The following is a 16829-nucleotide window of genomic DNA, read 5'->3' on the forward strand; positions in this document are numbered from 1 at the left end:
TGGGAGAAGAGAGACAAAACTCTGCCACTGAGAGTCCTTTATCCAAGAACCTCTTTAGTGCTGGGTCAACTGGGACAGCTGGGCGGCTGAGGATGGAGTCCAGACATGTACCCATTGCCCAGCAAAAGCTCAGCACTGCCTGCAGAGTGACACTCTGAAATGGCACAGGACAAATGTGCCCTGGTCTGGCTCTCTACCAGTGATCAGAAGAAGGGACTCTACCAGCCCCAAGTCACAGCTGAGGATGGAGACTTGAAAACGGGAAGACACTCGCCAGAGGGACCCAGGCCTATGTGTGACCTGCTCTAGAAACAGTGCTTCCAGTCTGGGTCTCTCTCAGGCCTGGCCCTCACCTTCTCCTCCCAGCCTGTTTCTCTTCTCTGTGTAGAGATGATGCTACCATGGCCCCATGTCCCTCTGCACAGGGCCCATGCTCTACCCCATAACAACAACACTTAAGTGCAAATATATATCGAGTGCTTGCTCTGTGCAAAGTACCTGTGAGCTTGTATACTCCTAATAGATCTAGAAGAAATTATTATTCCTATTTTCCAGATGAGGAAATCAAAGTCCAGCAGTTCCACGGACTTGCTCAGGGTCAGCACAAGGCCTGGCACATGCTAAAGCCCCTTCCCCCAAAACATCTGTTGATGGAATGAAGGCATTGGTGGTAAAGTCACACGGCAGTGAACATGCAAGAGGGAAACCATGGCTGTTTGAGGCCAAAGCCCAGCTAATGCCTGCTGTCCTGGGCCTCGCTGATGCGGTTCCCTCCTCTGCCTTCCTATCCCAGTCTACCTACCCACAGGTCCTTTCTGAATGAGCACGATGTCCACTCCTCCAGAATAAAAGGTGGTGGGCTCTCCTAACCTCTCATGTGTTTATAACCCATATTAGACAAATGCTAAACTTCCTTATACATAATTTCTATAAATCAACAAGAAAAAAGATCAAGAAGCGAAATGTTAAAATGGCAAAGTGTATGAACAGACAATTCCATAGAAAAGAAAACACAAATAGATCTAAACCTGCGAAAATCTGCCCAGCCTCATTCACAGTAAAAGAAATGCAAATTAAAACAAGCTACAGTTTCTTGCCTACTAGACTAGACTGGTCAAGTTCAATGCACTGCTGAGGTTATGGGAAAACAGGCATAGATCTTATATTGGTGATAAAGGAGAAACCAATTTTACTCCATGGAGAGAGATTTTGGCAATACTGGTCAAAACTACAAACACATATGCTCTTAGAGACAGCAATTTCCTTTTTAAAAATGTATCCTACAAAGTGATGGGTGGACAGAGTTTTTCTTTGTAGCCTGGCTTATAACAGGTTGAAACCGGAAGTGACCAAGATGCCACACAAAGACTAACGGTTAAATAACAGCATGTCCACACAACGGAGTACTATAATAGTATACACACTGTCGTTGTATAAAAGAACTAAGTAGTTGGCCTCAGCGGTCAGCTTAGTCGCTTAGAGCATCTTCCTGAAACAAGGTTGCAGGTTTGATACCCGGTCAGGGCACACATGGGAAGCAACCAGTGAAAGCATGACTGAGTGGAACAGATGCTTCCCTTCACCTCCCCTGTCTCTGTCTTCCTCTCTCTGTCTTCCTAAAATCAATCAATAAAAAACAAAACAAAACAAAACAAAAACACAGTAGTCTCCAAGATGAATTTTTAAATGATAAAAGCGAGCTGCAAAGCTGCATGCAGAGTATGCTACTGTTTTTGTAAAAATGGAAGGAAAAAAATCCAGATGTCATTGTCTGTGCAGAGAAAAGGAGGGACCGCAGGAGGCTGAGGTTCAGGAGGGGGAGTTTCTCATTTGTATCCTTCAAAATGTGAACTACCTGAATGTTTTATCTAGATATGAAAAGGATAATTTAGGAAATCATCAATTTCCTGTTATGTACATCAACTTCCTGCCTGAAGTGTGGGCTCCCCCGGGACTGGCCCTGGTCTCAAGCGCCCATGACTGTCAGGAGCCCCTCAGGAAATATCTGGGGAGTGGAGGAGAGCACCGTTTCCCAGGCCAGCGAGACAGACAGGCAGGCAGGGCAGCCACAGGAGGAAGGAGAGCGGGAAGAAGGCGTGGTGCAAGGCTGGTCTGGGCTAGGACACACGCTGCTGGGGTTCATCTACCTGGGGGGCTGGCGCCGGGGAAGCCTGGCCGTCGGGGGCCTGAGGGCCCAGGCCAGCTCCTTTGGCGGCGGGGGTGGTCGGGGCTGGGTCTTGGGCGGGAGCCGGGGCGCTGACTATGACCGAGGCAGGCACGGAGAGGTGGGGGCCCTCGGTGGAGAGGGGCTGCTGGCTCCTCTCCTGAAACAGGCAGCCCACACAGGGTCACCCGGCTGCCCCCACGGACCTGCAGCCTTTCCACCCAAGACCCCCTCCCCACTGATGCAACAGAGAAGGGTGTGATAGAATTGGGTACAAGGGGCACCACGAGGCTGGCAGCCCTGGAGGTCCAGGCGCCAGGGAGGCTGCAGCTGGGTAGCTCCCTCCCAAGTCCCTGGAGGTCAGTGGTCTTCTAGCTCCTCTCACCTGCCCTGTCAGTCCGTCCATGTCTTGCCCAACGTTCCTGCAATACTCCCAGGACTCTAGCAGGAGGGCAGTCTGTCTGTCAGCTGTCCAGCCTTTCACTCTCTGTGTCTATGTGTCAACCATGCCCTCTCCCATGTCAAGTCAATTCCTTTCCTGTCCATCATCTGTCAGTCAGACCCTGTCACCCTCGCACCTCCTCCTAGGGGACAGTGGTATCCAGAGCAGGGTGCCATCTCTGAGACACTGTCCTGGCCCACAAGATCTCAGCCTCACTGCAAGCCCCTCTCCGTAGCAGAGCCTGCTGCCTGCCCTCCCCTCTGCCCCTCACCCCCATAGCCCTATACGCAGCCCCTGGTCCTGCCCCCCCCAGCCCTGTTACCTGGGGCAGGAACATCTGCAGGGAGTCCTGAGTGAGGATGGCCGTGGCAGCAGCTGAGGGAGGCAGCACGATCTTTTCTGGGCTGGGTGCCAGGACCGGGCTGGGCTGGGGGGTGGTGGCCTGAGGCGGGTTGGTGGCCTGGGGTGTGGGGGCCTGTGTGGGGGCCTGAGGCTGTGCCTGTGGCTGCTGGTGGCCCAAAGGCAGCGGGGTGCTGACCGTGGGGGTCACTGGCGGGGCTGTCTGCACCGTGAGGACAGGTGCAGCCTCCCCGGTGGCGGCAGGGGTGGCCGGCTGCACCAGACCGTCAGGGGTGTTGAGCATGGCCACAGCACTGGGAGGCAGAGTGACCCCCTGGAGGACGGTGGTGGCAGTGGGGCCAGTGGGGGCCGGCTGGCTCTGCGTGGGCAGGCTGCCCGCAGCCAGGGATACGGGCATCTGGAAGAGGGCCGGCTGGCCCACCTGGATGGGGGCAGCGGAGAGGATGTGGGCAGCGCTGTGGGCCCCGGAGTGGGGGGCCAGCACGGGACCCAGGCTCAGTGGGCCCGCCAGGTTCTGGTTGGTGAGGATGGGGTTGGCGATGAGCTGTCCACCAGCGTGGGGGGCCGCAGCTGCCAGGATCTGCCCACCCACATTAGCTGGCAGGGCCGAGAGCGACTGGGGGAGTTGGACCGCGGACGCACCAGGAAGCAGGAACTGGTTCTGGCCAGGCAGCATGTGCTGCGCAGGGATGACGATGCTGCTGCCCTGGTTCAAGAGGTGGACGCTCATGGGCTTGCTCAGGGCCCCAGGGGGTGGGGGCGGGGCTGCCCCCGTGCTGGTGGCAGGAGGCTGCTTGAAGACATTCGCCTGCAGGGCGGGGGCGGGGAAGCCTGACAGCACCACGTTCTGGCCAGCCTTGCCTGCAGCCATGAAAGTCAGGTTCTGGGGGGCCTTGGGCTGCTGCGGGAGGCCCCCTGCTTCACCCTGGATGGTGAGTGTAGCGCCTGCAGGGGCGAAAGGCTTAGGTGTCAGCTGGTAGAGCTTGGGGGGCAGCACGCCGGCAGGTTTGGGCTGGATGGGTGTGGGAGTACGGTGCAGGATCACGTTGGGTGCAGGAACCAGCGGGGATGTGCTGAGGCCTGGGGCCACCGCCAGCTGCTGCCCCGAGGGCGCCCCGGTGGCGGCGGCAGAGGCAGCTCCTGCTCCTCCAAACACAGAGTTCCCATTGAGTGTGGTGGCCACGGCGGCTGGGAGGTTCTTCTGGATGACCAGGCCGGCCCCCTGGGGTGAGACACCAGCCGATGCCAAGGTCACTGGCTCCGAGGGGCCAGCTGCCGAGGCTAGATAGCCACTGACAGGCACCTGCTTGGCCAGAAGCTGGGAAGTGGGTGGGTTGAGTGCCATGACCGGCTGGCCGACCACCTGGATGGGTGCCAGGCCAAGTGTGGCCGCCGTGGCACCTCCAGGGCTGCCATTGGGCAGACCCTGGAGGCCTGGGATGGGCTGCAGGGTCACGTTGCCCAGGCCCACGGGCTGCAGAAAGGGCTGGACACTCAGGGCTTTGTTGACCACATCCTGGGGTGGCACCAGGGCCTGGTGGGTCAGCACGGTGGGTGGGGCCTGAAGTCCCAGCAGGTCTGTGCCACCTGGGAAGAGGGCCTGGGGCCCCGAGGCCACGGTGGCAGCCCCTCCAGCAACCGTCGGGCCTGCCCCACCGTCTGTGGGTTGCAGGGTAGGCAGCTGGAAGGGGCCCAGGTCCAGCTCGGCCTCGGCTTCGAGCGTCTGCTCAGTGATGTTGGCCTCTTGGAGGCTCTGCTGAAGGATGTCACAGGGCTGGTCAGAGCCCCCGCCACCCCCGCCGCCCCCACTGGCTGCCGCGGGCGAGCCCAGGATGTCATCTTCCAGGAAGTCTAGGTCCACGCTGGGGGCTGGCTGGCTGGGCTCTGGGTTCAAGTGGTTGCCAGGAGCTTCTTGCACGTGGAGCTATAGGTCAAATGAGGTGGGAAGGACAGATCTGAGATTAGCAAAGGGCTGGGCTCAGGGCACAGCTGAAATAGGGAATACACTGTGTCAGGGCGGCATAATCAGAAAGAACATTCCATATGAAAGTGGCTGGACCTGGGTCCAAATCCCAGCTCCAACAGGGCTTAGCTGCAGAGCCTGCTTCACCAGCCCTCTCTCCCTATTTGTACACATCAGGAGAACGTAATATAAACCATTTAATAAATAGTTGTACAGTCTCTTTTTTTTTTTTTTTTTTTTTTGGCTCAGAGAGACAGAGACAGAAAGATAGGAAGGGAGAGAGATGAGAAGCATCAACTCATAGCTACAGCACCTTAGTTGTTCACTGATTGTTTCTCATATATTCTTTCACTGGGGTGCTAATGCCAAGACAGTGACACCTTGCTCAAGTCAGTGGCCTTAGGATCATGTTGGTGATCCTGTGTCAAAGCTGGTGACCTCGGGGTTGTGAACCTGAGTCCTCAGCATCCCAGGTCGATGCTCTATCCACTGTGCCACCACCGGTCAGGCCCTTAACACTCATCTGCAATTCCAGAACCCTAAAGGCTCTGAAAACCATGAGTGTTTTCCTAAGGCTTTGGAAGCAAAATTTGACCAGACTCGATGTGGTGCTTTAGGGGAAAGGCACGACTTACCCAGTTAACACGGCCCTTCTTAAGTCTGACCACAGAAAAGTGAATGAGCGTCACACACCCTGCACCAGAATCCGAAAAATCCTGAATTCTGAAACACCTGGGCCCCACAGGTTTCAGATAAAAGATTGTAGTTCTATTACCCATAACAGCAGCAGCTGCTACTGCACGTGAACTTACTCTGGGCCAAGTGAACTAAGAGTCTGACATTTTGTAAATGCTTTTCATGCACAATTCATGATATGGGGGCATAAATGTGCGTGTGCATATTTGAGTAAATACTCCACAGGTGCCTGACCTGTGGTGGCGCAGTGGATAAAGCATAGGTCTGGAATGCTGAGGTCGCCGGTTAAAAACCCTGGGCTTGCCTGGTCAAGGCACATATGGGAGTTGATGCTTCCTGCTCCTCCCCCCCTTATCTCTCTCTGTCTCCTCTCTCTAAAATGAATAAATAAAATCTGTAAAAAAGAATACTCTACAGGCAATAATTATGCTCACAGTATAGAATCCCCATTGATATTTAACCAGACAGCCTCCTAGGACGGTTGTGACATTCACTGACTTCATGTACAGGAAGTGCTTAAAGCCCAACCAGGGACCAGGTAAGTATTAAAAAATGACAGCAGAGCCCTGGCTAAATAGCTTGGTTGGTTAGAGTGTCATCCCAAAACACAGAGGTTTACGGTTTGATCCCTGGTCAGGGCATATACAGGAACAGATCAATGTTCCCCTCTCCCTTCCACCCCCCTCCTCTCTCACTTAAAAAAAAAAAAAAAGACAGCAGTGATGAGAAAATGGCCTCAGAGTAAGAATAGAGACTTGTCAACATTAATGGGTCCATAAGGGTAGTAACATAAAATGATGTTTATTTGTTGGGTCTTAGATTTAGATTTGATCATTTATATTACGAAAGATAAATTCTTCAGAATATATATAGGTGTAGCTATGAGGATGGAGAAGAGGGAGACGGGAGGACGGGAAGGGGGAGAGAAGAGGGGAGAGGAGGAAAAAGAGCAGAAGGGAGGCAGAAGCAGCAGGAGAGAGAGAAGAGGGAAGGACACTGGCATTCCGTAATGGGCACAGCCAGGCACACAGTAGGTGCTCAATAAATGTCCCCTGCGGTCCCCACCCTGGGCTTTGTCCATCAATTGCCTTCATTTTCCAGATGAAGACTGAGGTCTGTTATCAGTTGATCCCTTCCCTCACCCAGGTCACCCCTCAACAGCTGAGCAAAGACAGGCCCCCAGACCCCTACATGCTCTTCCCCCCCAGGGAAGTGCCCCTGGTGGACCCCAGGGCCGGCATCTCCCTCAACTTCCCAGAACAGCGCTGTACCAGCTGACTGCCAAGGCCCCATGGCCAGGGCCCGGAGCCTCACCTCCTTCTCCAAGAACCCTGTGGGCACAGTCAGAGTGGTCAGGCAGCAGAGGGTCCACCTCCACCCACACTGCTCACAGTGACCGCCCCCTGCCTCCCCCCAGCAAAGTGCATCACGGAGATGAGCGTGACTCCTTCCCTCTTGCCTTCAGAGCCTCCCTCTCCCGCTGGCTGCTGCTGTGGGCAGCTGGGGCGGTGACCAGGAGCCCACGGCCCTCCCCAAACCCGGGTCCACTCACCCCAGGACCTTCATAGAAGGCACTTTGGGCCTCCCCAGGATTATCCAGGAGGTCATCACTGTCGAGCTGCAACAAGACCCGCCCCACCCAAGGCCAAAGTTCAGCTGGGCAGTGAGCCAGTCCCTGCTCTAGAACAAAACCCAATTTAGGATGATACAAGACAAAAATATAAGATGAGGTAGGGGGCAAGGTATCTCCAACAGAGCCTCCCACCAACTCTCTGTCCCTTCCACTGCCCGGCATGGCCCACCACCCAGGCACCTAACTCATTATGCAGCACTGTCCCCAGGGGCGGGGGGGGGGGGGCAGGAATGTGGCTGATTTCTAGGGGCATGCTCAGTGCCTAGGACAGAGTCTGGCATCCATATGCGCCCAGTGAATGTCCCCAGCCAAGGAGCCCTCGCCAATTCCTCCCTGAAGCTGACGTCTCTCCAGAGCCCCAGCTGGTATATCCAACAGTCCCCCGTGGACTTCTGGAATCCACCCCAGACTCCCACTCAGTTGTTCAGACCAAAATCTAGAACTCTTTCTTCCTTGACAACCAGTCTCATTCACTCTGCCTCCCAGATAAACCCCAAAGCCAGCTCCTGGCCCTCCTCACTGCCTGTCCCTGTGCCCAGGCCACTGGCCTACCACTGCACTTGCCTCCATGCTATCAACCAATTCTCGAATGGAGCTCCTCTGCCCTCCCTGCGAGTGTGGACTGGCTCAGTGACTTGCTTCTAGTGAATACAAACTGAGGGAAGTGACAGAGTGTGACTTTGGAGACTAGGTTATAAAAGGCACTGAGCTTCCTCCCAGCTCTCTCACTTGGGTCACTTGCTCTGGGGGTTGCCATCCCAAGAAGATATCCTCGTGGTGAGGAGCAGAGGCCTTCAACCAACAGCCATCGGAATGAGTTCTTGTGGAAGCACATCTTCCGGCCCCAGCCAAGCCTTCAGATGTAAGCAGCCCCAGCCAACACCTGACTGCAAACCCAGGAGGCACCCTGAGCCAGACTACCCAGTGAAGCTGCCCCTGATTCCTGATTCCTGACCCTCACAAACTGTGAGAGTGCTAACAAATGTTGTTTTAAGTCACTAAGTGTTGGGGCAATTTGTTATGCAGCCCTAGCTGACTAATACAACTCCTCATAGCTCAACAGACTCTGACTCTCCCCTACTCTGCCCCATTCTCTGCGGTGATAATAGAATATGCATTCTCCCACTTATTAACCCATCAGAGTTGCCTGTCACGTTCAAAATAAAATCTAAACTCCTCGATCCAAGTCTGCCAGGCCCTGCACGACCTGGTGACTTTCCTCACTTCCAGTCTCACCTTCTACTCATCTCACCTTTAGTCTACCCCCCACCCGGCCTTCTTTCAGTTCTTCAAACATGCCACCTTTTCCTGCCTTTGTGCCTGCACTTGGCCTGCCCTGAACACCATAGCACCTCCCCTGACCCTTAAGGTTCACCTTCAATGTCACCTCCTTAGAGTGACTTTCTCTGACCACACTCGCTAAAGCCCCTGCCCCACCCCATTCATTTCCTTTTAAACCTCTTTTGTTGTGCAAGTGACACTACTATTTTGCATCCTACTCTGCATGGTACTTTCCACTATCACCTTTATGGGTTACCAGTCACTTTGGTGACCAAGGACATGGGTACAGAATGAAGACGGAATTGCCGTCTCTTTTGCCCTTCACCACAGCCCCACTGCCCCGCTCACAGAAGTCAGGGCAGATGTCCACTGAATTAGGAAACATGTCAGCTCCCAATCCCACAGTCCCTGCCCTGGAAACGCCTCCCTGCTCAACACTCACCTTCTCGGATCCATGTAAGAAGTCATTGAGGGCCTGAGGGTCACTGAAAGAGAGAAGGGAAGAGACACTGAGGAGGTGAGGGGCGGGTGGGGACGGGAGGGAGAGGGAGGGTGGGGGAGAGCCCGTTACTCACCAAATCACGTCTAGTAAGCATCTCCCATCCTCATCATCCATCGCCACTGGACGGGGCGGGGTGGGACGGGGAGGGCAAGGGAGACGAGGTTAGATGTCAGCAGCATGCCAGGACCCCCCTTCAAGGACCATTCCCCAGGGTCAAGGCTGGAAGGGTCAGGGATTCTGTTCCATTGAGTCTCTGGACAGGGGTGGGGTGGGGAGCACCTCTGGGTGCCCTCCCTGCAGAGCTTCCGGAGCAGGCACAGCTGCCTTTTCCTCCCCTGTCACTCTGTCCCCGGAATCTGACACCACCTAAGACTAAGCGAGCCCCGATCACATGTAGCCCCGCGCCAAGTATTTCACACACTCCTAATGCAGCCTCACAGTATCCCTCGAGGTGGGTCCTGCCACCACCACTTTGCAGAGTGAATGGAGGCGCAGAAACCCCCACTCTCCACCTCCCAGCTAGCAGGAGGCAGAGCTAGGTCTCAAATCCAGGAAGTCTGGCCCTGGAGCACATCCCTTTCTCTGCCCCACCGCCCCGCCTGAGCACGGGCCTGGCCCAGAGTAGGCTAGGGGTTTGTCCTGCAAGTAAACGGGTGAAGGAGGAGGGTGCAGGCTGCAAGAAGGGCTTCTCGGCCCAGGTTCTTGGCCCCCTTGAAGACATATGCAGAGTGGTTCCTAAAAAGGGCAGATGGCGGAGGGGGACGCCTGCAGCCCGCTGAGCCCCGTGGCATGAGGATGAGGATGGGGATGGGGACAGCTAAGAGTGTCTAGCACTTGCCCCAGGCCCTGACCCAAGAACCCCAGGGATGGGGAGAGATGCCATTAGCCCCGTCCTACAAATAAGGGAACTGAAGCCCTCCACATCTGCCCATCGACCCCAACCCACCTGACCTTCCACCTTCCCAAACACCCCTCCATTCCTCCAAGCTCCACCCGCACATCCTGGTGAAATGCCATTCAAACATCCATCTTTCTCTTCCTCCAGCACACAAAAGACTGCCCCCATCCCTTCCTTCCAGTGATGCTTAGAGGACACAAAGAGAAGTCACACCTCAGTGCAGGAGCCCGGAGCCATGGGGCTCTTGTCCCCTCTTTTTGGACGGGCTCCTGAACCTCTCTGAGGATGCCGTGACTGTGGACTCCTCTTCCCACCACAGCACCCCACACATGCAAAACCTCACTTACGCCCCCAGCTGCTTCACAACCCCTCACCCTGACAGCATTCTCTGAACGACACTGAGACCTCCCAGTCGCCACCCCAGCTCCCATAGGCTCAGCAGTCTGTGATATCAGGGAGCCAGTGGGGACCTCCCACACTGGGCGAGGGTCTTCTCCGAACAGTGTCTGGGAGAAGCCGGAGAAGGCAGACACTCTTGCCAGAAGCAAGCATGTGGCCTGAAACGGTACATGTGCTTCCCAGGGCTCACAGCACATACACACATTACCTCTCGGGGCCCAGCGAACAAGGCCAGGTCTCCAACAGGACAGCCTCAGACACACACATTCCCAGACCCTTGTGTGCCAATCACCCTCCCGGAGCTGGCCACGGTTCTATCCCCAAAATGGCCCTTCCTGGGCTTTGGCCTCCCTTCACAGTGGTGAAGTACCTGTGACTCCACACTCCTGCCCCACCCATACTGTCACCAGGTCCTAGCCTCCATGCCCCCGCCCTTCTCAACCTGCCACGGGGAGGGGTGAGGAACAGACCCAGCCAGGGAACACGGAGGAGAGGGGAGAAGAGCCTGCCTGTGGCTGGCATGGGGCAAGGGGCGGCCCAAGTGAGCCAGGGTCTTGGGCTGGAGGGGAGGGACTGCAGCTGTTACTACGCCAGGCTCTGCCAAGAAGGAATGTTACTTCCCAGTCCGGGGCCTAGGCGGGCCCAGGGGGGGTGGACAGAGGGCCAGCAGCCCCTGCAGGGAGGCACGGGGACCCTCCATTGGTTACCTGCGCTACAAACGAATCATGAAGGGAAGGAGGGGGTGTCCGCTCCAGGTCTACACAGAGCCCCCAGCTGGGGACTTGAGGAGTGTCCTTTTGGGGGCCAGCTGTGGAGAGAGAATGAGAGAGAGGCTGTGAGTGACAAAAGTCAGTGAAAGGAGAAAGATGTAGCCCAGGGGGCGGATAGTGAGTCAGGGGAGGGAAAGACAGAAGAGAGACAGGAAGGGCTAAAGACACGATGTTAAAAGAAGAGGTCAAACACAAGTTTAAAATCACATAAAACAACACTATACATATAATATGTAGACAGATACTATACCATACGTACATATATATAGTATAGTATATTCACATAACGACACAATAGTATATAACATTGTACAGTACCCTTTACTGGGATATCAATTTGACAAAATACAGTCAATTCTAGTAATCCGTGGTACTCATGCTCTAGAACAGGGGTCAGGAACCCATGGCTCACGAGCCAGATGTGGCTCTTTTGATGGTTGCATCTGACTCGCAGACAAATCTTTAATAAAAATAATAATGTTAAAAATATAAAACATTCTCATGTATTACAATCCATTCATTTCCTACCGCTCATGTTCATGGTTGCGGGTGGCTGGAGCCAATCACAGCTGTCCTCCTGGACAACACCAAATATTTATTGGATAATGCCTAACATACGTGGGTCGTTGTATGGCTCTCATGGAATTACATTTTAAAATATGTGGCATTCATGGCTCTCTCAGCCAAAAAGGTTCCCAAACCCTGCTCTAGGGGTTGCCATGAACACTGAATTAGCATGTCTCCTGTCACATTTCCATCGATCGATCCTGTGGGACCCTGTTTTAGGACACTGTATACAATATAATTGCTGGTTCATTAACACAACACACAGCTGACAGCTGCTCTCAGTACTGTCTGTCACTAACTTATGCCTGAACGAAGCTTCTCTAATGCAGGTCTTTTCTCTGCCAGGCACACCCCAGCCATCCTGACCTTGGGAACACTAGACAGGGCTTCAAAACCAGGCTGGGTGGCCACAACAGTGACTTCAGGTGGACACATGTGTGATTTGGGTTTTGCATGGCTCTGCACATGTCTGCAAGTGACCTGGAAAGCAGCATGAGTATTGAGAGTTGGGGGTAACAAATGTTAGCGAGTGGGCAAATTCACAAATACAGAATCTGTGAATCATGAGGTTCCGCTTTGACGATGAAGAGTAACTCTGATTGTGGGCCCCCTGTGTGCTGGAACCAGTTTTAAGCATTCTGTATATATTAACCCATTTCATTTTCCCTAATCCCTATGAGGTGGGGCTTTGATTAGCCCCATTCTGTAGATGAGAAAATTGAGGTTCAGGATGGTCAGCAGTAAGCCCGAAATCCCTGAACCAGCAGTGGCCAGGCTGGGATCTGAGCCAAGGCAGGCTCACTCCAGGGCCCCGCCCTCTGCTTAACCGCTATCCCACAGAGGATGCTCATTGCATTGTTTCTTTGAAGATATGAAGCAAATATGACAAAAATATCAAGATAAGACTAGGTGACATGGTCTCTAGGCTTCTGTTATCATTTGAGGAATGCAGTGTGGGGGACAATCAGATTCGAAGTGATCAAGGTGTATGGGGGGGAGGAACTGAGCATGGACCCACTTCCCCTCGTCCTCACCCCAGAAAGATCTAGAAAGCAGTGTCACAAAACCCAGTGTCCCACCTAGATTTCAGGGGTGCTGCCCTGGCCTGGAGGCATTCACAGCACCCAAGGGTGTTTCAAGGGAGTGGCGGGCATGGCCGAGCTCTGTGCGCCTCCCACCAGCACAGTCAGCCAGGAGGGGATGCTTCCTGAGCAGGCTTCTCCAAACCTGTCCATAGGTGAATGTCTCTACAACACTCCAGACTTCTCGAGAACTTTTTATCCATGTGTTTTTATTCTGGTGGTAACATCAGAGCAATGGATGGAGGGAGAGAACTGATCCACATTGTGATGATGTGTTGGTGAGGAGGGTGAATTTGAACACTGCCTGGGTCTTTGATGAGACTAAGGAATTGTTATTAAGATTCTAGGTGCAATAATGACACTGTTATTTTTTTTCTTTAGAATCCTTACCCTTTAGAAATAAATCCTGAAATATTTAGGGGAAAACTGATAGAATGTCTGTGACTTCCTGCAAAATAACCCAGCTGTGGGTGTGAAGGGGGCATATAGACCACGCTGTCCAAGATGGCAGCCAGCAGCCACATGCGGCTTTGTACATTTCAGTTCAAGTTAAAGTGAAATTAGGGCAAAGGGCTTGAATACACATTTCTCTAAAGAAGATACACAAACGATCATTAGCACACGAAAATATGACTGACGTCCCTAATTGTCAGGGAAACACAGTCACAGAGAAAATCACGAGTGCTGGTGGGGACGAGGAGAAATTGGAACCCTGTGCACGCTGGGGGGAGCACTGTGCGGCGCAGCTGCTGTGGGGACCAGTTTGGCGGTTCCTCAAACACTTAAAAATAGAATTACCACATGATCCAGCAATTCCACTTCTGGGTGTACATCCAAAGGAATTGAAAGCAGGGTCTTGAAGAGAGATTTACGCTGATGTCCACAGCAGCATTATGCACAACAGTCAAGACGCAGAAACAGCTCTGACTGTCCATCAACAGATGAATGGATCGACAACACGTGGTGTGTACAGACCATGAAATACGATTGAAGAAGGCAGTTCTGACACAGGTTACAACACGGGGGACCCTGGAGGACATTACGCTAAGTAAAATGAGCCAGTTATGAAAAGACAAATGTTACCTGATCTCATTTTTGAGGTACAAACAGAGAAAGCAGAACAGTGGCTGCCAGGAGCTTGGGGGAGGGAAGGACTGGGGAATGATTTTAATGGGTGCAGAGTTTTGGTTCTGCAAGATGAAGAGCCCTGGAGATGGGCAGTGGTGATAATTGCACAACAAAGTGACCGTACTTAACACCACTGAACTGTACTTAAAATTGGCTAAGATGGTAAATTTTATGTAACATGTATTTTGACACAATTTAAAAATGGAAAAATAAGAACAATTAGATATATCAAAGTTTTAAATAAAAATACTTATATAAAAATTAATTAAATGAAATTAAACATTTAGTTCTCAGTCATGTAAGCCATTTTTCTTTTCTTTCTTTCTTCCTTCCTTTATTTATTTTTTAAGTGAGAAGGTGAGAGGCAGGGAGGCAGAGACACAGACTCCACACATGAGCCCGACCAGGATCCACATGGCAAGCCCTCCATCAGGGTAGTCTGCCATTCTGGGGCTACTCTGTTGCTTGGCAACTGAACTATTTTAGTGCCTGAGGTGAGCCCATGGAGCCATTCTCAGTGTCCAAGGCCAACCTGCTCAAATCATTTGAGCCATGGCTGAAGGAGGGGAGGACAGAGAGACAGAGAGATAAGAGAGAGGGGAAGGAGTGGGGAAGCAGATGGGCACTTCTGTGTGCCCTGACTGGGAATCAAACCTGGGACTTCCACACGCTGGCTGATGCTCTACTACTGAGCCAACTGGCCAGGATAAGCCACTTTTCAAGTGCTTGATAACAGCTCCATGTGGCCAGTGGCCACCGGACGGGACAGCACACATAGAGCAATTCCGTCATAGAAGTGCCACTGGACCACACTGGTCGGTAAGAATGTTAGAAAAGTAAAAACTGGTGGGGTTGGTTGATTGGGGAGGGGGTGTCTATGTTTTACTATTCTCTCTACTTTGTGCACATTTGAAATTTTCCATAATGGGAAACTAGTAACTACCAAAATACTTTACTACCAAATATCACATGTCTGATTGTCTGGTTGTTTACTGTATCCCCCACACACACCAAGGGCAGGGACGTTTACCGGCTTCATGCCCTGTGGGACACCCAGTGTCAGCACAGTAGGAACTCAGCAAATATTTGTGAAATGAATCTGAAGAGGAAGTAAAACAAACCCATTCATTCACTTACAGAGTGGCCTGGTGGAAAGGGCATTTATGCCATGCCTACTATGTGTCCAGGATGGGGAGAGCTAAGGATACTGTCATGAGCAAAAGCAGATGCAGTCCTTGACCTTGGGGAGCATGCCCAGTGGTTCTGCACCAAGGAAGGCAATAAATGCCCTTCACCTCAACACATACATACTAAAAAGCTTCTGAAAAAGTGACTCCCAGGGGACACAATTACTGTGTAAAGTTGCCAACCCAAAATTGTTCACATGGGACCAGAAGCTCTAAGAGCCACCGCGTAGTTCCCACCTGAGTCCCAGAATGGAGTGGACACATGGACAGAGTCGCACCAATCCACAAAGGGCACACACAATAGCAAGAACAAGATTTTGCTATTGAAAGCCACTGAGCCCTGGGGCTCATTTGTTAACGCATATCACTTGGCCAAAGCTGACTGATGCACCTGGAAAAGCCTGGATGGCCCCAGTGCTTGTGCTAACTCCATACCCACAGATTCCTCCCAAGCCCCAGTGAGGCGGGAAGAACGTTGACTCACGTTTCAGAGCCCAGAAAACAGAGACTCAGAGGGGTCAGGACACTTGCCTCAAACCACACTATGGATCAGAATCTGAACTCAGACGCTGTGATTCAGAAGAAACTCATTCCTTACCACCTGCTACAAAAAGTAGGAAAAGCCAGGCCTGAAAACCACAAGCTGCTCAAAGGAACAGCCATGACGCAACAATGACAAAGTGTCCTTCCAGCAACTCATGTGAATTCCTCCCGCACTTGTAATGCGATCGGAGTTCTGCGTTGTCATTGGGAGTTGTGCAGAAGCCAGACGGCTTAGCAGGATAGGAATGAAAAGGCCTATTAGCTCCAGAAACAGGCAAATTTTAATTCCCCAATACAAATTTTAGTAACCCTTGAGTTGTTTGCAAGTCGTACAAATGAAAGTTGACAAAACTGTCACTGGCTGATGGGAAACAGCAGGATGAGAAGACGAGTGACAGTCTGGCTGCTGCTTTTCCAAACACCGCCTCCCCCGCTCCCCGTCTTCCTCCCAGAAGCCTGATGCCGCGCAGGCTAACACTTGCCAACCCCAAGATGTAAACAAAGGCTGTTCTGAGTCAGTCTTTTTCAAACAATGGGGCATGGCATTGAGGGTTGTGAAATCAAATGAGTACGTTGTGACCAGGGTGTTGTTGTTGTTGTTTTTTAAATTAAATGGAATGGGATAAAACAGAAAATATTAAAAGGCACCAACGTGCTAAGCCAGCGACCCACAGGTTGAGAACCGCTGTGCTAAGCGTTTGAGTATTAGCCCATGACACTGGTTTCAGTTATGTGTGTCTGTATGGGTATGTACTTCCTACTGTGGGTTGTGGTCAAAATAGCTTTAAAATAATTGGACTGAGCCAGTGAGTGGTAGGGCTATGCCCTTTATCAGTCATTCACTTTCCCAGGCTTACTTGCAGCTAGGTTAGCCATATTTTTCTGCAAATAGTAAAAGCCAAAGTGTATAGGGTTGGGTTCTTGCTCAGTGACTTTTGGGGAAAACTGTGGCAGACTTTGAGAAAGTTTTTGTTCTACAATGTAAAGACAGAGCTTCTCTATGGAGAAAGTCTTTTGCTCCTCACTTCCAACCTTGAATACAGTTGAGACAACTGGAGCTGTGGCAGCTATATTGCAACCATGAAGCAACAAACCTGAGGCTGATAAGGCCCCCTGCAGAGGACAACTGTTGGGAGAAGGGAAAAAGACTGGGTTCTTAACAACTCCTCATTACTACATGCCTGCAGGCTTACTTCTTAATCCTTACAGTTTAA

The 16829-nt window shown here is 52.3% G+C and overlaps 1 protein-coding gene across 2 annotated transcripts in view; it reads right to left on the reverse strand.

Annotated features, from left to right (window-relative positions):
* BICRA (BRD4 interacting chromatin remodeling complex associated protein) overlaps positions 1-16829 on the reverse strand; it is an 81954-nt gene that overhangs the window by 13787 nt on the left and 51338 nt on the right. The window contains exons 2-7 of one of the 2 annotated variants that reach the window (XM_066271680.1): positions 11046-11146; positions 9115-9160; positions 8982-9024; positions 7178-7243; positions 2929-4890; positions 2148-2324 (exon numbers count right to left, since the gene is read on the reverse strand). In XM_066271680.1, coding sequence (XP_066127777.1) covers positions 2148-2324; positions 2929-4890; positions 7178-7243; positions 8982-9024; positions 9115-9155 — 2289 coding nt within the window. In that variant the 5' untranslated portion in view covers positions 9156-9160; positions 11046-11146. The remainder of the gene's footprint in view (positions 1-2147; positions 2325-2928; positions 4891-7177; positions 7244-8981; positions 9025-9114; positions 9161-11045; positions 11147-16829) is intronic. The other variant, XM_066271681.1, reaches the window with a different exon arrangement.

Source organism: Saccopteryx bilineata, chromosome 3 (assembly GCF_036850765.1).
Source record: "Saccopteryx bilineata isolate mSacBil1 chromosome 3, mSacBil1_pri_phased_curated, whole genome shotgun sequence".
In the NCBI taxonomy this organism is placed as follows: Eukaryota; Metazoa; Chordata; class Mammalia; order Chiroptera; family Emballonuridae; genus Saccopteryx; species Saccopteryx bilineata.